This window comes from Bos javanicus, chromosome 7, assembly GCF_032452875.1.
Source record: "Bos javanicus breed banteng chromosome 7, ARS-OSU_banteng_1.0, whole genome shotgun sequence".
Classification (NCBI taxonomy): domain Eukaryota; kingdom Metazoa; phylum Chordata; class Mammalia; order Artiodactyla; family Bovidae; genus Bos; species Bos javanicus.
In genome coordinates this window covers 43,340,830-43,361,662 of record NC_083874.1, presented here as the reverse complement: position 1 = coordinate 43,361,662, position 20,833 = coordinate 43,340,830, and the positions used below count along the sequence as shown (strand labels likewise).

General features: G+C 58.4%; 1 protein-coding gene across 7 annotated transcripts; it reads right to left on the bottom strand.

Moving 5' to 3' along the window:
- Window positions 1-452: 452 nt before the first annotated feature.
- On the bottom strand, window positions 453-19,536 carry DAZAP1 (DAZ associated protein 1). 7 transcript variants are annotated; one of them, XM_061423344.1, is made up of 13 exons: window positions 19,310-19,508; window positions 13,075-13,115; window positions 12,449-12,615; window positions 12,104-12,169; window positions 10,674-10,784; window positions 9,838-9,886; window positions 6,801-6,883; window positions 4,503-4,656; window positions 3,658-3,687; window positions 3,413-3,553; window positions 2,632-2,808; window positions 1,957-2,045; window positions 1,284-1,371 (listed from the first exon to the last, which is right to left on the bottom strand). In XM_061423344.1, exons 1-12 carry the CDS (start codon window positions 19,336-19,338, stop codon window positions 1,957-1,959), a joined length of 1,137 nt encoding a protein of 378 aa, XP_061279328.1. In that variant the 5' UTR covers window positions 19,339-19,508; the 3' UTR covers window positions 1,284-1,371. The 7 variants fall into 7 exon arrangements, with proteins under 7 accessions (XP_061279327.1, XP_061279326.1, XP_061279329.1 ...); XM_061423343.1 differs by lacking the exon at window positions 1,957-2,045 and having other exon boundaries at window positions 453-1,371; window positions 10,674-10,781; window positions 19,310-19,536; XM_061423342.1 differs by lacking the exon at window positions 1,957-2,045 and having other exon boundaries at window positions 453-1,371; window positions 19,310-19,519.
- Window positions 19,537-20,833: the final 1,297 nt, after the last annotated feature.

Below are 20,833 nucleotides of genomic sequence, written 5' to 3'. Positions count from 1 at the left end.
CATCCTTTCACATGGCAGGGGGAACTCTGCAGGTGGGAGCTCGTCCCACCCCACCTCCCTGCCCCCAGGTTCCTGGCCCACCACCACGACCTTCAGCTCCATAAGGCTGTACCCAACCAGCCCTGAACTGGGAGTCCCACCAGCCCTGCCCACAGCCAATGCCTGGAAAGGTGAGCAGCCTGCCCGAAGCCACAGTCCAGGTGTCACCTCTGCAGGGGTGGAAGGGGCCTGGCAAGCCCCACCCAGATCTGTCTAAACTCCTCTTCCTCAGCACCCAGCAAGTGGCCAATGGACCCCAGTGCCCAAGGCCCCTCACAGGGGGTCTGCAGTTCTGAGCAGGCCCCCAACCCCAGGCTCCAGACCCCAAGACCCCCATACCTGCTGAGGAGGGCCCAGCTTCCTGCACGGGAAGGGGCTACTCCCAGCAGAGGGAAAGACGGACACAACGTGGGTTTCTAGTCCAAACGCACTTTCTTTATTCAAACTGGTCAGCGCGGATGCCCTGAAGCCCCGAGCACGGGAGATGGGCCAGCCTGGCCCCCTGGTTCTGGATGGCGGGTGGACACAGGCAGGCGCGGCCCCACAACGCTCCTGCAGATATGGCCAGGCACGCCAGTCGACAAAAGCAGAGAAGAAAACAAAAAACAAAACACACTCAGTAGATTTCTTCTTTATGCTCCCAGAGTTTCTGGACCAACAAGTCCCAACCCTCAAAGCCAGGAGCAAGGGACTAAAAACGCCCCTCACCTCCACCAGTGCCGACGGAAACCCTGTTTTAAATTAAAAAATAAGCAAGTATACATCGTAGAAAATTTCTCTTAAAAATCTCACAATTTGTAAATGTATATTTTTTTCTTTAACATAAAAGTTTACAATATACGGTAAAATAAAGGCTCAGGAAAATAATTTCAAAAAAAAAAAAAAAAGGAAGAAAAAGAAACCTGAAGTTTTGAATTAAAGCTGAAGAATTTTTTTTAAACCCTGTTGTTGAACCAGTGACTTTTTTTTTATTGTGCTGATGGGTTAGAGAAAGAAATATATTTAAAAACCTCAGTCCAGGTACCCACAGCCACCGCCAAAAGCCTCCCCCCCTCCCCCCACGGTCGAGTCGGTATTTCCACCAAGTTTGTGATTGTCACGAGTTCACAAGTTTGAATCCTGGTCTCAGCCGCCTGCCATCCGCAAGGAGGGGCTGCAGCTAGCGTCGATAGGGATGGAATCCTTGTACGTTGTGGTTCTGACCGCGTCCAAAGCCACTTCCGCCAGCGGGGGGACCCCCCGAGCCAGGCACTGAGGGGCCCCCGTAGGAGGGAGGCTGCTGGCTGGGGTCTGAGAAGCCCTGTCCGAAGCTGGCCAAGTCCTGTCCGTAACCTGCAGGGAAGAGCCCAGTGAGCTGGGGTGGGGCCTGGACCCAGTGGATGGAGGGACCCCCCCGGAGCCCTGCTGGGACCCAGGCAGCCATCTTCACAGAAAGGAGAGCAGCTCCGAGACCCCTTCCCCCACTTACTGCCCTGCCTCGGGGCTGGGGGCCTGCGGCGCACCCTCGCGGCTGGCGAGGCCTTCGAGCTTGGAAACACAAGACACCTGGCCAGACCTGGGGGACCACAGGCTCCTACAAGGTTTGTTCTCCAGTGGAACTCAGGGTGGACGTGGCAGATTCCAGGATTTGAAGAAACATTACAGATCAGGCTGAGCTGCAAAGCTTGGACCCCAACAGTGCTGCCCCTCCTTAGAGCAGGGCCAACCCGCCCCACGAGGCCCCCTGGGTCAGTGGTGCCGACCGTGGGGGCAGAGCTCCAGGGCCAGTGGGGTGGTGGCCAGTTGAGATCCTCACCCTGGCAAGGGCCCGTCCCCGAGGGCACCGCCGAGTCCACCCCCGCCCAGAACAGCAGAGGAGGTGCCGTCCGTGGCCCGGGCGCAGACAGGGGGGACCATGGAGGAGGAGGCACCACCTACCTAGGCCACATCACTGCTCAGCCTGACCAAAAGAGTGTAAACAAAGTGTGGGCCGAAGCCTGGCGGCTCTGGAGAAGAGGTGCCCAGGCCTGGCGAGAGATGAGACCAGGGTAACTGCCCTGGGCGGCCTTGGCAGAGGAGGGGGGGTGGGGGGGCACATGCTTGCTCAGTCGCTCGTACATCCCCTCTAGGGGTCAGCAACACTGCACCCACCACCGTGGTGTCCTGCTCTGGGCGAGGCGAGAACCCACATGACCACAGCCAGGCAAGGCCCCAAGGGCACAAGAACCTGAGATATGGGGGTGCTGGGGGGGCATCTGTTCAGCACAAGAGAGCCCCATGCCACCTTGCCCCCACTCGAGCTGCTCTCACGGGCGCAGACCCTGGTCTCCAGCACCTACTTGGTGAGCACCCCTTGGTGAAGCTGGATGCCGACTGATGCCGCATGGCCCCCAAGCCCACCCTATGTATGGCAGATTCAGACACACACGGCGCAGGCCCGCTGGGGCCCCCACACCCACAGGCTCCAGACACAGGTGCCGAGCTGTGAATGCTCCTCCACACCAGCACCCTGGCCAAGATCCCACCTCAGGCCTGCTCTAGTCTGGGCCCTGCAAGCAATCCCACAGTCCTGTGGCACCCAACCCCCAGGCGGACGGGGAGCAAGGCACTCACCATACTGGCTGTACGGGAAGTCGGGCTGGGCGGTCGGTGGTTTGCTCATGTCTGGGGCAGCCTGAGATGGAGGTGGTGGGAAGGCCAGAGGTGCGGCCCCGGGAGTGGCCGGTGGTGGGGGAACCCCTGGAGGGGCAAACTGATCTGGTGGGGGAGGTGGAGGTCCGTAGCCAAAACCTGTGGACAGACAGGAGACAGACGTGGTGCTCATGCTCTTCTGCCACCAGGACCACATGCATCCACCCCAGCTGACCAGCCTGCAGCCCAGGGAACAACCCTGCTGGGCAGACAGCGACCAGCCAGTGGCCTGGCAGAGTGAGGTGGGGCTGCGTTCCAAGCCCAGGGTCCCAGGAGGATAGGAAGTGCAGGCATCTATGAAGAAAGACCTGCTCTTTCCTATTAGAAATGAAAGTGATCTAGGCCTGGGCCGGGAGTGGCAGCCTGACTTGGTTGTCAGGTGGCCTGCATGCCATGGCAGGGCTACAAAACTGCAGTGTCCTGGGACCCTGGTCACAGATGGCCACTCAGCACGCAGCGCAGGGTCGGAGAGGGATGGAAGGGGGAGGAGGACTCCTGCCGGCTGAATGACATGCCCTAGCACCCCCACCTGCCGGCCCAATGGGGTCAATGGGGGCACTCCTCTTTTGGTGGACACAGGCTGCTGGGGACAGAGAATCTAGCCGAGTGGACAAGGTGAGTCCAGCCCTCACCTGAGGTGTGGGGAGTCGGCTCTCTGTGCTGACATGCCCCAGGCCCACCCCCAGGGGCCCAAGGCACTTACTGAACTGTGGGGGCGCACCGTAGCCCTGGGGGAAGCCCTGGGGAGGCGGGAAGCCTCCAGGAGGGGTAGACACAATGTAGGAGGTGAAGGGTGGGGGCGGCGGGGGGGCTCCTCTTCCTGCGGGGGGCGGTCCATAGCCACCTGGAACATAGCATACAGGTGAGGTGAAGAAGCCCCCTTTCCCGCCTGCCCTGCCCCACCCCGCTCAGATCCTGCTTTTCTGGTTTTTTCCAACAGGGACTTACCGATCGCCTGTCCTGCCGGCACCCACATTCCTGCAGGGAGACAGGGAGGAGTGGGGCGTGCCACATCAGCACCAGGTATGGATTGGGGGACCCTGCCCCCCCAGGGGACCCAATTTCCTGACACATCTCAGGTGCAGGGCAAAGACGTCAGAGCAGCTCCAGGGACACCCAACAGGGAGGCTGTCAGCCAGGAGAGCGGGGACCCAGGGTGTCCTCCGGCCAAGTGCTGGTTCTTTCCCTGCGATGGGCGTGAGAGCATCCGGTCTCACTGGCCAGTTTCCTATAGCTGTGGCTCATTTTGCAATAAAAAACACTTTTAAAGCCAGCTCTGAAGAGACCAGGTGAAACTTGGAGCCAGGTAGAAACAGCTCTACAGCTCAGGGTACTGGTATCCTTCCTTGGACACCCTTCTCTAGGTCTCTAAAGGGCATGGAGGCTCCTGGCCATCCCAAGTGGTCTGTAAAAGGTCCACCCATGCTACATGGCAAGCGCAAAGCCAGGGGAGCTGGAACAGACCCAAAGGGCCTACAAGGCAGGGCTCATATTTCCTCCTTGCTCCTCTGAGGAGCATCCAAGTGAAGCTCTGAAGACAGCCTGACCTGCCCACATCCACTCCAGCCTCAGTGCTCGCCCTGGGGGCAAAGCTGGCTGCTGGGCATGACCCCTGACCTCCCCTGAAGGTACCGCCCCAGCACCCCTGGTGCCTGGGGGTAGCTGAGGGGACAAACCCACTTGGCCCCGGGTGACGACGCTCCACAGTTCTGGCTCCCGTATCCCACCTGGCCCACCCTGGTGCCAGAGCTGCAGGAAGCTCCTGGGGCTGGTGGGCAGGCAAACACCCTTACCTTGTGGGCCATATCCCTGCTGCCACGTAGGCGGGGGCTGGCCTGCCCAGCCATTGGCGGCGTTGGGCACAACCCGACTGCCCCACTGGCTGGCACCTGGCTGTCCCGGCGCTTGGCTCTTGCTGTCCCGAGGTTCGGCCCGTTTAACTTCCACCTGGACAAACCAAACTCTGATTTAGGGAGACGCCAAGGGTCTCAAGCCCCCTTCCCTTCAGACACACCCTCAGGTAACTTACGACTACACTTAGCATCTTATTATGACTTAAAACTAAATACTTAACTATAAACCTTATTTAGACTAGTAACTTTTTTCTTAAAAATTTTAATTTTTTTGTCTAAAAAAATGTTTCTCAGGTACAACAGATCCAACTATAAAACATGTGAGGTCCCACCCACTGCAGACTGGGCTGAGGACCAAGAGTCTGCAGAGTTCTGTGTATGACAAGGGGTCTTTGGGTCAAGTTAAGGGACAGTGTAGACCCAGGGACACAGAGGCCAGGCTCCTCCCCACAAGCGCAGCCCTCCTCCTGGCCGCTCCGGCGGTCAGGCCCTCTCCAGAGCCCCCACCTGCCTGCGCTTCCAGCTCATACCTGAGAAACACAGTTGGTTTACTTAGGTTTTGTATTTAAAATGTCTAATGGAAGATAAAAGACTTACCTTCCCCAGGCTAACGCTTAAAGAATCTCAATTAACTCAAAATAATGTCAGAGGGGATGGATGTGATAAGAGAATCTTACATTACATCTAACAAAAAAGTAAACAAACATGCAATAAAATGGACATTTGAATCAGTAAGCAATCTTCATACTGTGTTAGGTCAGCAGCCCAGGAGCCTTCCCTTTTGGAGGTGCCAGGAGCCACTGCATGCGGAGGGCGGGCGGAGGACCAGGTGCCCGCCCCACCAGGCTGCATGCCCCCCTCACACAGCCTTTTCAGTCTGGGCCGACTGAAAGCAGACCCCCAACTCCAGGGCTGCATCAGCACTCAAGAATCCCAAGTTGCTCTTGTTTGTAGGATAAATTTTAATGAGAAAGAGACAATGAATTCACCGGAGTCGTCCTTGGGGTCTCGGAGCCTGGCAAACATTGTGTACTCAGAACCCCGTCAACTTGGCCTAAACCCCTTTCTGTGAGAGGACAAGGAGGGCACAAAGGCACAAAGACCCCACCTTCCGATGCCCCAAGGACGCTCCACAGAGGGGAACAAAACCCCTGCTAGCTCCGGGCAGTGTGGCAGCAGGATGTTTCAAAGAACTCAAATTAATGAGTCTTCACACACTTTCCTTAAGGGAATATGGTTCCTGCTTACAAAGCAAAGCAGCCCTTGTGATTAAAAAAAAAAAAAAATCTGCTCTTTCTGGCCTGTACTCAGGTTTTAATTACAAAGTGGGCCCCTGCCCTTTGAGACAGGACTGAGGCTGGACTCTGCCCCTGGGAGCAGACCCCGCCCTGAGAAGGCCCTCACTGCTCCCCAGCTGTAGCCATCACAGGACCTTGAGCAGGGTACACAGGCACCTCGGAACCTGTGTTCATGATGGCACGCACCCCGGAGACCTGCATGCCAACCCTAAACTAGCCATTGATGAGCACCTAGAACAGCCTGTGTCTCCTGCACAGCAGGCTCAGGTGGAGCTGACCCAGCTGCCCATCTGTGATGTGAGGGACAGAGGGGCCACCCTGGGCCACGTTCCCTCTGTGTCTCAGCTGATGGGGTGGCCGGGGCTCTGGCAGGGGGGACTGGGCTTGCCTCTGGGACGAGGAGCCGGGGGCCTGGGAGACGGGGCGAGGAGGGGTCAGGCCACTTTCTGAGTTTCCCTCCGAGGCAGCAACACAGTATGAAGATGAAACAACCAGAGGTCACTTGACTGCATGGAGTTAAGAACTACCAGGAGCATGTGGTCGGACCGAGTTCACAGTAAGTGACCCAATTTGGAAACCAATCCTTCAGGATGTTTACGTTGCCGTCAGTTTAACACGGAACCAGTTCTCAAAGGTTCACGGCCTGGCACGTTCCAGGCCGGCATGGGACAGTCAGGGAGGGGACACACATCTGAAGGAGAGGTCACTGAAACCAAGCCTGAGGCAACCCACGACTTCACTGGACGCAGCCCGCCCACCCCCCGGCCATCCCCAGGGGCTCTAGAGCCAGGGGCTCCTGAATCAGGTCCGACCCACAGGAGGGGTCCTAGGACCACTTGCCCGGCCCTTTTCCTGCCAAGGGATCTCCTCTCCAGTGAAATCCCTAGGTTGCCTAAGACTTGGTTTGGTCTTAAGGTAAAATAAAACTACAACTACACACTTTTTTGCCCATGATGTCGTGAAAATGCATGTTGACAGCCTGGTCCACTGATTGTTCGTCCTCGAAAGTAATAAATCCAAAACCTAGCCAACGACGAAGAGTGAATCAAGGTAGCAGGGTGTTGTGACACAAAACAGGATGATGAACAGTATTAGGGACGGGCCGAGGGATCGACCAAGGGTTTCAGCGAAGCCGGTGTGTGAGGCTGCGGGGCAGGAGCTGATCTCAGCCCAGACGCTGTGGCCAGTTATAAATCAAAGACGACCTTGGGACCCCTGGGCGCGTCTTAGCCGCCGTCTGGACAGTGGGGTGGTGAGGGCCCAGCGGGCAGGCAGCCCCAAATGTGTCATGGGTGCACTTGTGCTTTTCTGAAACCCAGGGTCCTCCCCCTCGGCTGGCAATCGCTCGGCAGCTAGTGCTGACAGCAGCCATACACTGCTCTAGCGTTAACGGAGGCACGTCTCTACCACAGTGAGAGCCTCGCCAAGCTTGCCCAACACTGTTGGGTAAGCCCGAGGAGTCCTGCCCAAGTACCATACGTATGCACACAGTGTCTATATCTGTACGTATCTATGGACTAAATACACAGAGATACAGGCCACAAGGGGTTCCAGCAGCTCAAACACTGCTGTCAGCAGCAAGAGCAAGAGGCACCATGTCATCAAAAGGACAATTTTAACGGGAAAGACAATTTAGTGTTTCCCAAACACAAGAGAGTGCAGTATAAACGAAGTTTGCTGGTCTGGTGGGCGGGCCACCCGGCTAGCCTGCGTGTCCAGCCCTCGGGCTGCTGTTCGTCCCCGGGGGCCCATCTGCACTGAGCACTAAGACCACTCATGGCAGCAACTGCCGGAAAACCCCGCGGAACAAAGGACAGGCCAGGGAAGGGCCGAGGAGGGTCAGAAGAGGGGTGCAGAGGAGGGACAAGGGTGCAGGGGAGGGGCAGGGCACAGAGCTTCCAGGGATGTGGATACAGGGTGGGGCAGCCCTGGGATCCCGGCCTCTCAGGCTGAACAAAGAGGGATGTGGGGCCATGGTCGCAGGGACCGTGGGGAAAGACTCCTGGCAGAACCGAGGTGGGAAGAGGACAAAGACGGGAAAAGAAAGCAGCTTAGCTCAGAAGTGTGGGCGCCAGCCTCGTGGGGTGGGCCAGCTCTCTAGCACATACGTGTGTCCAAGCATGACACACGCACATAGCCTGAGCCCACACACCACATGAGAAGAAACAAGAAACAGACCAGAGAAGACAGGCCAGGCAATGGGGATGTGGGGGGTGGAGGGGCAGTGTGAGGGAGCAGAGGCAGAGCCAGGTGCATGGGGACCAAGCCCTGGGAGGGGCACGGATGCTCAGATGGACTGTGGGACAGGCAGGGAGAAGAAACAGGGGCTGCATGGAAGGCTCAGGAAGAGAAATTGGGGACAAGCTATCTGGGGCACCTGCTGACCAACTGCTGCTCCTGCTGTGGTGCCCACCCTCCGCCCACCTAGCACTGGGGGACCCACGGGGACTCGCCAAGGCCCACGGCTGAGGATGGCAGGACCCACACGGAACGCGGATCCGCAGGTCAAGCCTGGAGTGCCCTCCTGCCAACCCCTCCTGCCCAGACCCGGCCCAGGCAGCCCGGCACGCCCCAGGGCCCAGGCCAAGGACGGCAGGCAGCCCTGCAGGGACAGCAGGCAGCCCTGCAGGGGATCTAAGAGCAGTCTCAGGACCCCATGTCCCAAGATGCCCCAAGATCGGAGGCAAGTGGTGGAGCACAACATGGGTGATGAGCGGCATGTGAGAAAGTGAACGTTTTCTCCAAGTGCAGGAGGGTCTGAAGCCACAGGGCTCGCGGTCCTTAGAGTGCAAGAGGCGGTGAGTCGTGGGGAGGGAGCCCCGGGGTGGGCCCTCTAGGGATGCGTCTGTCTGTCAAGAGGCGACATCACCGCTGAGGAAGCGGAACAGAAACACACTGAAACTTCGTTTACACCCCACTGGAGCAAAGCCCGCTCCCTCCTCTGACTGCGGGACTGGCCTGTACCTGTGTGATATAATTTAGCACCTGGAGAAGAGAAATCTAAAGAGATATCGTTAATCACAAATAATTCACAGAGAGAAAAGGAGAAACAACTTACTTAACATTACTGTACTTTTCTATGAAAACACTTAAGTGCATCACTAAGCAAGTACGTCTATGTAAAGTTAAGACTAAGACTTAACAGCTTAATCAACATGAGGTGAAAGTACGTTACTTAACCATGGAGGGAGAGGAGGGTGAGGTTCAAATGGCAAACTATTCTCCAGCATGGCGGGCGCATGCTGCGGGCGCGCGGCTGGTGCAGTGCCTCCAGGGGCTGGGCAGGGGCCGCGGGCTGGACGCACTCGGCTCACGAGGCCGGTCCAAAAGCGGTTCAGGAACCAAAACACAGAGGCAGGGACAAATAGCAGCAGCCAAAAAAAAAAAAAAAGGAAAAAAAAAAAAAAAACGGCTCGCAAATTGGGTGCCCAGTGTCCCAGCCTTGCAAACCAATGTGGCCGTGCAGGTGTGGGCAGCTGGGGCAGCTTCGCGCCTCACAGACTTCAGTCCCACAGACTTCAGGAAAAAGAACAGGAAAACAAGAAAAAAGCATGGGACACACCAAAGAAACTCCATGTTCAAGCCGAGCTGGGGGAGACCTAGCCTGACAACATGAAATGAAACCCCCGCCTTCACTGAGTGAACTTCAAACAGAAGATGGTCATAATTGAGGAAGTTCACCATTTAACAAAACCACTCATCTTTCAGGACACGCTTAAAAACAGAAACCATGCTGAAATTCATGTCAAGTTGGAAAAACTTCCAAAGAATGAGCTTAAAAAACAAAACAAAAATGAAAGAACCCCAAGACTGTACCGCCTGACCTTTGGAAGCAGACAGGCCGGGGCTGCGTGGGAAGGACTACGCTAGTCTCGAGTCACCCTGTGCTGAGGCCAGGCTCGCTACAACCACCACCTAAGTGTGAAATAGTTTGCCATCTGAGGGGGAAGGACAAGGACAAACTCGATCTCTTTTACCTCGAGGCCTCTGCTTTTCCGCATCGTAGATCATGACCACTTCTGTGACCTGTAACAGAGACAGGGGTCTCAGGGCCCAGGTCGGCAGGCAGCACGTCTGCCCACAGCCAGGAGGTCCCGAGGCAAAAGGCCCGCTTCCTGGGGTGTGAGACCCTCAGGGCTGTGAGCAGGCTGAGGGGTGCTCATAAGCGGGGCAGGACCAGTGGTGGGTCACCAGAGGCCCAGGGCTCCATGTGCCAGGACCTCCCACTCAGGGTCGGTGCCCCTGGCCTGGCTGGGCCCGCATCCTCCCCATGCTCCCGCATTGTGCACTGCAGCACAAGTTCCTTGCCAGGCCCTGGGTACGCATAGGCACCCCCTAGACAAGCACACTGCAGCCAGAGAACACGTGCTCGGTGGAAGCTGGAGGTGACCTCGTGCTTTTGCTTAGGACAAGGGATAGCCTCCTTCCCCGACCCCCAATACCAAGGCCCTGCCTGCCTCCTGTCTGCCTTATTAGAATTCAGTTCCTGTATAAGCCCCCATGAAGTTCTGAAAGATTTTAGGCTCTTCTGGAAAACAATCCCTTCACACCCTGTCCTAGGGTGTGTGTGTGGGGGGGGCAGGGAATGGGACCCAGCCATGTCCAGCACTTCTCCAGACGTGATCAAGTGCTCTTGACTGCAGGGTTACAACCAGCCGAGGGCCTCCCAGGAGGGAAGCCGGCCCCGTCTGCAGCAAGCACTCCCCTGTGGGTGACTGGCCATGTGGGGTGCTTTGCGCTGTCTTGCCTCCCCAGGACACAGGGCTCTGCCACTCCCGCCCCAATCGCGGCTGTGGGCAGGGCAAGGACTCACCACTCCAAATTTCTTGAAGTATTCCCTGAGCTCTGTCTCACCACAATTGTGAGGAATTCCTCCGACAAATATCTTATTTGATTTACTGTTATCGCTCCTGGGTCCTTTCTGCTATTTCAACAAAGAGAAAATGGTTAGTCCATGTAGGGAACCCTCCAAACACACCCTGCTATTCAGGGCACAGTCCCTGAAGGCAGACCAGACACCGTAGGGGACCAGGCTGTCCAGGAGTGCCTCACAGGCCAACAGGGGCCAGGGGCCCAAGTGCCCCAAACAGCGTGTCTCCGGCTCAGAGAAGGAGCAGCAGGGCCTGCACCAACCCCACTGGTGACCAAAGGGTGGTGGGAAGTTCCTAAGACTGAGGACAGTCGCCACCTTCTTCACCTTCAGGGCCAGATCCTGCCCTCTGCAGACAACCCCTGAAGCTGCCTCCCCTAGGCACCGCAGCCAGGAACTCAGACTACGTCGTTGGGGGTGCTGGTGGCAGAGACACGAGCAGAGGTGGGCACGTGCACACACACATGCATGCACGCGCACACACACACACGCGCGCGCACACACCGACCTCCACAGCCACAGGCTCTGCATCTGGGATTCGACCAACCATGGATCAAAAACACTTGGAGAAAAAGAAGTCCAAAGTTTCAAAAGCAAACCTTGAATTTGCCACATGCCAGCCAGCTATTTACACTGTATCAGGCAACCGCAGTCAATTAGAATTGATTTAAGATGCACAGAGGATGTGCGCCGTCACAGCCATTTTATAGAAGGGACTTGAGCGCCCACGGATTTTGGTCCCCTCGGGCGTCCTGGACGCAGTGCCCACAAAACACACAGAGGCACGGCTGTGCAGACTACGGAAGGACCTGGGCAGTGTTTCTACCCACGTGTTTGCTGCACCACTGTTTCTGTGTTTGATGTTTCCTAGCAGACTCAGAAACATACACACCTGGTCTGAGGCCCTGTCTACCATCACAGCTGGGAATCCTGCCAGAAATGAAGGTTCCCAGGTCCCAGCCCTCAACAGCACCAGTCCACCATGTCTGGTAGGGCTCTCCTTGAGAACGGAACACTCTGGTGATAGCTGGCCAGGCCCTGGGGGCACAGGAGGCTCACAGGGTCCCCGAGGTGCGAAAATAGACAGGCCTCAGCCCTGGAGGGGAACAGCCAGCAGAGTGCTGAGTGGGGCAGTGGGAGCGGTCAGTGTGGATGAACACGAGGTTCCTGACAACAAACAGCCAAGAGCCATCGTTTCTAAGGTAGACTAATAAGATACTTCTTGGCTACAAGATGAAAAGCTCCCAGCACTGAATCAATCCAAGTGCTCAGGAGCTTGGCTGCTCAGCGCCACACGGGAAGGCCTGCTGTCACTCAGTCTGATTGAGCAAGGGCCCCAGGGAAGCAAGCAGGAGGAAACCCCCGCCCCTTACCCAGCCTTCCTTCGGCCGTGTCCTCTCCGGCTGCATCCCCCGAGGCGTGCATGGCTTTGGGTCAATCTGTCGGAAGTTTCAAAGGACCAGCTGTGAACAGGAGGCTTGTCTCCCAACAAGAGAAGGTGTCGGCAGTAGGGTCAGGGGTACAGGCCCATCAGGTCGCCGGGGCCACATCCTGGCCCAGCGTCCGGTCTAAGCTCAGAGCTGTAACTTTTTTTTTCCGGAGTTTTAACTCTTGTAACCCAACCCAGGGGAAAGCCATCCTCGGCACCCACACAGCGCTGGGGCGCAGGGGCACCAAGCAGGAAGGCGGCAGGTGCCTCCTCAGAGTTGGGCACTCACGTTTCGGCCATCGAGGGTATGTGGTCTGCTGGCCAGCACCGTGCCCACGCAGTTTGGATCTTTGAATTTGACAAAGCCAAAGCCTCGAGACTGGTTGGTCGTCTTGTCTTTCATGATCACGCAGTCCACGACCTCTCCATACTGGGAAAAGTAGCTGCGCAGCGTCTCTGCTCAGAGATCAGGACACACACAGCCAGGCGTCAGGCAGGTCACAGGCTACTAGCCTGGCAGCCTGACCTGGAGAGTGTGCAGCCAGTAACCTTTACGCCAGCTGACCTGCTGATATGGGGGCAGCGGATAGGGAGAGGGGGAAGGACAGGTGCCAGGGAAGGGAATATGCACCACGTCTCCCTGGGAAGGAGAATGAGCTGCCAAAGGAGGGACACCTGCAAGGCCTGAGGCTGAACACAGCAACCACCACAAACGCCTAACTCTGCTGGCTCCGTCTCCACCCTCCCTGACCAGAAGCATCAGCACAAGATCAAGTTCCAAAGCGCTGCCCCAGTCTTCTCCCAATCAAGTGCCCCGTGCCCCCCGCCGCAATCCAGACAGTAAGTCAAGAATTGAAAAGCTAATTCTCACAACTTGAAGACAAGATCACATGCCCACAGCCCATCTGCCCTTACCTTGGGTGGTGCTCCAGTCAAGACCGCCCACGAAGAGCTTCCTGCAATTCAACAAGAAAACATTCAGGGTCAGGAGGGTTCTGCCCAGGATGTTCCTAGCAGCCCAGTGGTTAGGACTCCACACTCTCACTGCCAAGGCCTGGGTTCAACCCCTGATCAGGGCACCAAGATCCCACAAGCTGCATGGCACGGCCAATGACCACAGAGGGGATCTGCCTGCGGTGCTGCCCATCAGGCTCACCCTGGGGTGGTCACCTGGGGGCACGGCCATGGTACGGCATGAAAAATGCCACCGGGATCTGCCCAAATGGCAGGAGTATGAGTCACGATGTCCAGAGCCGCACACAATGTTGACCTCAACCACAGTAAGACAGACTGCCACCCCCAAACCTGCCAGTGCGGGAGTGGGATCACGGAGCCCCTTCCCAACTGCTCTGCAAACACCAAAGACTTCAACATCTGAGACCAGACATGGCAAACTCAAGGGGCAGCAGTGGTGGGGCTTTAGGACAAAGCAGGGGTACCCAGCACATGGGCATGAGTAAGCACCACCAATCGCTGGGGAGGCCCCTGGAGCTTGGACTCAGTTGAATGGCTTAGGTTATACTTTTGAGCTAGAGCCCTACTATGTGAGAGGAAAAGTACTGGTGGCCTCCCTGGGGCCACCGTTTTCAGAGCCTCCGTGCCTGCCATGCTTGGGCTGGCTGAAAGGAGAGATGCCCCGTGCTGTGGACTTCAACTGGGGCAGGTGTGACCAGAAGGCAAGGCAGGGCACTCTCCACCCCGCGTGCTGCCCCAGAAAAAGGAGTGAAACTGGCACTCTCAGAGTGGCACCTGGGCGCTATCCGGTCCACAGCCAATCCCCCCTTGCACAGCCTGGACACAAAACAGCCCCCTGAAGCTGGCTGCACTGAGGCCCCAGAACCGGCAGCCGGGGCACGGGGACAGACCCATCAAGGCAGTGGCCTCAGCTGTACTCAGGGGTCCCTCCCACTGCGGGAAGGGAACAATTTTCCCACCCCACTCGGGGTGGTAGCCCCTCACCCCCATACACATTCAGGGCACGTTCCTGGATGGAGGCCAGGAGGCTCACACCCAGCCTCCTGACCATTCCGTCCGTCCCCTACACACCCCTGGGAGGGCAGGCAGGCTCCTCCTGCTCCCTAAGACCCTGGGGAGCATAATCCCATCTGTGCCCCGCTCCCCCAGCGCCTGACACCAAGGTGGGCAAATGACAGAAGGACTTGATCTGCCCCAGGCCAGTGTGGACCGCCTCTTTGCTCAGGCCTTTGGCATAGGCACAAATGGGTTTGCTATGGAAAAGCAGCTTGGAGAGGAAAAAAATCTTGAGCATTCTCAGAACACCCAGGACAAACCCCAACTGAGAGGAATACCTGCCTGCTTAGCCTGCATCTGACCAAGATGGGAAGGCCTAAGTGGTGTCCCTTCGAGCCACCCAACCCCCCGCTGCTGCAGAGGGTGGAACTGGTCTGACCAGTCCACGCTCCAGCCCATGTTTAAATTTCAAAATCAGACATTAGTGGAAAAAGACGAGAAAGGCCGTCCTCTGTGCAGCTGACAACATCCACCAGAACTCGCACTCCGAGTTGGCCAGGGAGCCAACATGGACATGGGGCTTTCTGATGCTATCACCTCGCTGTGTTTGGAAAACAGGACACGGTGGCGCGTCCGCAAAGGCACGCTGGCCCGTGCGAGGAGGGCAGGGAACTGCACTCCTGCTCCTGTCACTGCTCTACGGGCCCCAAGTTACAGATACTAGGAGGTAAAAACTGAGGAAGCGCCAGGGCCTGGTTGGCACAGGGCACAATGTTGGGGATGAACTGCAGAGCCCCAGGCCCAGCATTGTGTTGGGGCTTCATCTATATTGTCTCCTCTTGCTCCCCATCTGCAGACAGGAGGTCCTGGGAGATCTCAGTGACCCGTGGTGGTCTCAGGGGCCCTGGACAGGATGAGCCGGACACACCTGCATGGGAACTGGCCTGTGCCCACCCTCCAGCCCAGACTTGCTTAGCACCAGGTGACCTGAGGCCTTGTTGAGCATTTATACGCAACTCAGCAGGTGAAAGGATCAGCTAACCCTGAGTGGCTCCCTCTCCAACCCTGCCCTACTCTGAACAGTGTCATTCATCCCTCAGCTGCAGCTGAAGTTGGGGGCCCCCATAGACCCTGCACCCCACTCCTCTACCCCTGGGACCAGAGTCAGGTGGTCTGTGATAAGCGCAGGCTCCTGGGCCTGTACCCCAACAGTAGAGGGGTGACTGGGTGGCAGGCTCTGGGCAGCATGCCCCGTCTTCCGCCTGCTGACCTGAAATCTAGTCCTGGATGGCTCCTGAGGGCAACCATGTGCCACTTATGCCAGAAAGTCAGCCTTCGGGGGCTTCCTCAACCGGGTTGCCTACAGCAGGCGCCACCCAGTGGACAGCAGGCACCACCAGACGGAGGGCAGGGGGCTGAGGCCGGGTCCATCAGGTGAACTGGCAGGCCCTCTCTTCCTCTACAGCCTGTGTTCACGCCTTCCTGCAGCCAGGGAGCCATCCCACTTTGAGCCCTCTGTGACAGATTGAATGCCCGAAAACAACAGGTGAGGCGGGGGTCTCTTCCCAGTCTGGGCTTTCCTTCACCTGCGGATGAGATCACCTCTCATGGACTATGGGGGCTGCACACACGAGACCCTAGCCTGGCCTTCACTGAGTGCCCCGAGACAGGACCAGTGTGTTCTCGCCGGCCAGAGTGCTGGCCCCCGCCAACAGTGACCTCTCACCAAAACCTGGCCACAGCGCCACTCCCCAAGAGGAAGCACTGCAGGAGCATCAGGGGTGCAAGCGGCAGCAGGCCAGCTCACCAGGAGTGCCGGCTCCCCACTCTAGCTCAGCCATGCCAGGAATGACCTTGACCAGGTCCCCTGACCCTCTTAAGCCTCAGTCTGCTCCACTAAGGAGGCTCTGCCCAATGTCTGGAACCAGATAGGGGTCAAGTGGAATAGCCCCCAACCCTCATGGCCAACCGTGCAGGTGTCCAAGCAGCCCCGAACCCGTGTCCTAGTCCCCGGGAGCAGGCAGCCTGGACACACTGGGAACCAGGCCTCAAAAAGCACTCTGTTTCAAACAGGAGACCTCAACAGGACAGTCCTGCCCCCAGGGTCATCAAGCCAGGGATGTTGTTCCACCTCACAGGTCCAGAACACGAGACACCTCCTTCCCACCACCAGACGACCCCCGCCACGGGTTCTCCCTCCCTTAGGCCTTGGCAAGCCGGCCTGGGATGCTCCAGGTCCACACCCTGTGACCCAGCCAGAGCTCCACACCAACCACTCCACAGAGAGCTGGCCCACGGAACTGTCGGCTTACCTTCGGACCCCTCGGAGCTAAGTCACCTGAGCCCCACATGGCCTCCACCCCCACCCACCTCCAGCTTTTGACTACCCAACCCCCAACCTGCCCAGGTCTCTCTCCCAGAGACCCACACCCAGTGCTGCTCCCCTCACAGGTCCCTCTAGAACCCTCTCTTCGGACACATCAGGGTCCTTCCTCACCAGCCCGTGGGCCGCCAGCAGAACCGCGTCTGCCAGATGAAAGCCCCACTCACTCCTCTTTGTCTCCACAACCCGTCAGCTCCAGGAACCTCAGTCAGAAGACCCTCCTTCAACTTGACTCTCCAAGGCCATGGCAGAGACCAGGCTACTACATCAACGGCTCCCTGCGAGGCCACATGTAACAGTGGCTGCTCCCCCTGGCTCTCTGCCCTGAGACCCGCCCTGGTTCCACTCTGGCCACCGGGCCATTATGACAACCAGGATGCTGAAAGCCCAGCCCATCACATCCAGATGCAGGGAAGGCCTGCCTTCAGGGACTTCAGTGCAGAAGCACAGTTCCCCAGTGGGGTGGCATCCAAGCATCACACACTTCCTGAGGATGTGGATCCCCATCCAGGAGGGGAGCCGCCCCATGGCCTGTCAACCTCCCTCCAAGAGCCACTCAGAGAGGCTGACTGGACACCACAGTGAAGGCAGTCAAGAGAGGACAGTGGGTGCCACCAGTGACCAGTCAGACCGTCGTCATATCCCAGCAACACAGGCAATTGCTTCCTCTGAGCACCATGTGGCAACCACCCTGAGTGGGCAACTGCGGTCCCCCCCACAAACAAGAGGGCCCGTGGTCAGGGAGCCGGCGGCGTCACAAGTACTGCACCGGAACAGCCACCAGAACAAGGAAGTTAAGGTGGACCTGCACTCCCCATAGCCGCCAGAAACAAGGCTCCCGCAGGAAACAGAAACTGAGCAATGCTGTGGGGCAAAGTGATGACCAGTTCCTGGGACACCCAAGATCTACAGCTTTAGAAGTCAGGTGGCCTGGCTGGATTTGCTGGGGTGCCAGGGCAGGGAACACAGCCAGGCAGGTCCCTGATCCCATCCTGCTACCAACTCTGAGGCCTCTCCAGGTTGCCCGTGGGTCTGGGGTGGGTCTACGGTACAGAGGGTGGGACCTTCCAGAACCAGTGGGGATCCTGGCTCCGCCCTCACCCAGGGGCTGGTACAAGCTGGAGAGGGGAACTGCCAGGGAGCCCAGCCTGACTATCTCCTCAAGAACAAGAGGCAGGCCTCCTAGATCTGGAGGCTCCCTCCCCTCCAGGCCTAAGGAAGTCAGAAAAAGATCCCTTTGGCTGAGGGAGACTGCTGGCCCCCCTCAAGTCTGGCCCTTTGGGGCTACAACTTTCATTCTGCCCACAGGCTAGTTTCCCATCGGAAGTGCTGCAACTTTTCATTTACCCTACACACAGTTCAGACTGCCAGGGCCTGCCTGCACTTCTCTCCCAGACCAGGCTAGAAGCTAAGTGCCTTCTTTCTGGTGCTCTAAGAGCCGTGGGGACTCTGGATCTGGGACCCCACAAACACATTTTCTGTCTTCTGGTGTAACCTGCTGCCAGAGCCTGGCCAGCCACCCAGCGGCAAACAATGCCTTACTCACCAAATCAAACGTTTTGTAAACACGGCATCTGTTCAAAGCGAAGGGCACTCAGAAATGTACACAAGGCCACGGAAACCCAGCCCAGGCTGTTTTGCCATCTTTGCAAAAAGAATTTAACTATAAAATTATGCTGATGCTGTAGGAGCCATTCTGCAAAGAAAACTAGACCAAACCCCTAGACTAGGGCAGAAATGGATTTTCTGGTTCCTCTGGGAGCGCTTCCCTGTTCTCCCGCTTGTTTAGCATTAGGCAAGGCTATAATTAAAAGGGAAAACTTAGCTATAACAAACCTCCTCTCGCTAATAGCTACACCAAGGAGAAAAAAGACCTCAGAAGCACCACCGTCAGTCCACCGCCCAAGTTTCCAGGTCTCTATCTTTCAAACACACCCATGGGGCTTAGATGGGGGCTGAGCAGGAAGGGGCTCGAGCAACATGAAAACAACAGTTGCAGACACCCATCAGGTGGCGCGGAGGCGCCGAGATGGTGGTCACTTCAGGGTGCGCGGCAAGCAGACCGGGGACCGGCCCCCATGACCTTGGCCCTCGGGCCCTCGGTTTGCAAACCTTCTCTTGGTAGTGGAGTGGATGGTGGAGGGGCCGCCGCTGTGAGTCCTGGGTGGGAAAAGCTGGGCGGCGGCAGCACTGGAACCCCCCGCGACCGGGCCGCCACGTGCGCTGAGCCGCCAAGTTCGCGCACGGGCAGGGGGCGCCCTGGACCCCCCAGGTTCCTGTTCGAGGTCCCCGAGGAAAAACACGGGCGCGGGGACGCTTCTGAACCCCGCCAGTGGGAAATACACGCGCGGGGGCAGACAGGATGCCCCGGACCCCCTAGGTTTCCGACCGAGGGGCCCCGACGGTAAATTCTGGCCAGGCGGCGGGGTCTCCCTCAAGCATGAAACAGAGGGGACCCCCAAGAACCCCCAGGTCAGGTTCTGGGTTCCTGGTCAGGAAGCGGCAGGGCGCCTGGACCTTCAAGACTCCTCAGATTCTCTCCGGTTGAACCTCGGGGTCTCCGACCACGAGGCGACGGGGAGACCAGACCCACAGGACTCCCTGGATCCCCGGTTCCCGCTCGGGGTCCCAGGCCATGAGGCAGCAGGGCGCCCGGCACCCCAGGGGACCCCGGCCCGTCGCGCCCCCGGACCCCCGGCCGCCGGCTCGGCGCGGCCCCGCGGCGTGACCTTGACGGGCCGGGCCGGTCTGGGCGGGGGCCGGCCGAGGCGGCGGCGCGGGCCGGCGCGTCCTCACCCGATCTCGTCGGCGCCCGAGTTGTTCATGGCGGCGGCGGCGGCGCTCGGAGTCCGGGCCCCCTGGCTCGCTCCCGCCTCCGGAAGGTCACTGGCCCCGGCGCCCTCCCCACAGCCGCGGCCCGGATCTGCGCAACGGCGGCGGCCGCGCTGCCTCCTCCCCTCAGCGCCAACGGTCACCGCGCGCCCCCGCGCCCGCGCCGCCGCCCTGCGCACGCCCGAGCGCGCTCCCGCACGGGGCCTCCGGGGGCGGGGCCAGGGGTGCACCCGTGTGCGTGCGTGCGTGCGTGCGGCGGGACCCGCGCCGCCGCCGTTCGGCCGCCGCGCTTCGGCCTTCTTCCTCAGCGGCTGCGAGCGTCGCCGCGGGGCACACTGGGAAGTGGAGTCCCGCGCCCCGGCTCCGATCCCGCCCCGCGGAGGGGGCGCGCGGGCCAAGCCGCGTGCGTGCGCGTGCTGAGAGCGTGTGTGCATGCGCAGCGGCGCGGGGCGCGCGCGCGACGGGGCGCTCCAGACTAGGCACTGCGGGGCGCAGGCGCGGCTGCGGCTTCCTTGTTCAGTCTTGAGTGGGGGCCGGCGGACGCGGGTGGAGTTAGCTCCGGTGGAGGCCACGCTCTCACGCCGCCGGACCGCAGGAAGCAGGGGCCCTACGTTCAGCTCCCGCGCCTCAGCTGCTCCAGCTGCCCCAGAAGAAGATACCGACGGTCAGAGAGGCTGAATCACCGGCCCAAGGTCACTCACTCAGGGGAAAAACTGGAATCAAACCCAATAGTTGGCTGTAGATCCAAAGATTATGAAAACACATTGAGCCCCTGCCATGTGCCAAGGATGGTCCTGCCCTCGTTTGTCGACAGGTGTGGGTTTCATCCAGGGTGATTCAGCCTCCTCTGGGGACACTGAGCTATGTCTGGAGATAACAGTTTTGGTTACCACTGGCTGTGGGGGCTACTGGCACCTAGTGGGTGGAGGCTTGGGATGCTGCTAAATACCCTACAATGGGCAGGAGAGTTCCCCAACAAAGAATAATCTGCCCACCGCGTCAACAAGGGAGGTGGAGCAATCCACTGACCATGATATAATAAAAACTGACCTGTACGCTGTTGTCAGATGGTGGTTCCTGCTGCCTAGTGACTTTTCACTCACTTTCTCAGCCTCTTGGTAGCCTAACAATATAACTGATTCACCATAAAATCAAATGAACTGTGAGGAATGAAGGAACAGGTGTCAGGCCAACTGCTGGTACTGCTAAGTCACTTCAGTCGTGTCCAACTCTGTGCGACCCCATAGACGGCAGCCCACAAGGCTCCCCCGTCCCTGGGTTTCTCCAGGCAAGAACACTGGAGTGGGTTGCCATTTCCTTCTCCAATGCATGAAAGTGAAAAGTTAAAGTCAAGTCGATCAGTTGTATCCGACTCTTAGCGACCCCATAGACTGCAGCCTACCAGGCTTCTCCGTCCATAGGATTTTCCAGGCAAAAGTACTGGAGTGGGGTGCCATTGCCTTCTCCGTCAGGCCAACAGTATAACAT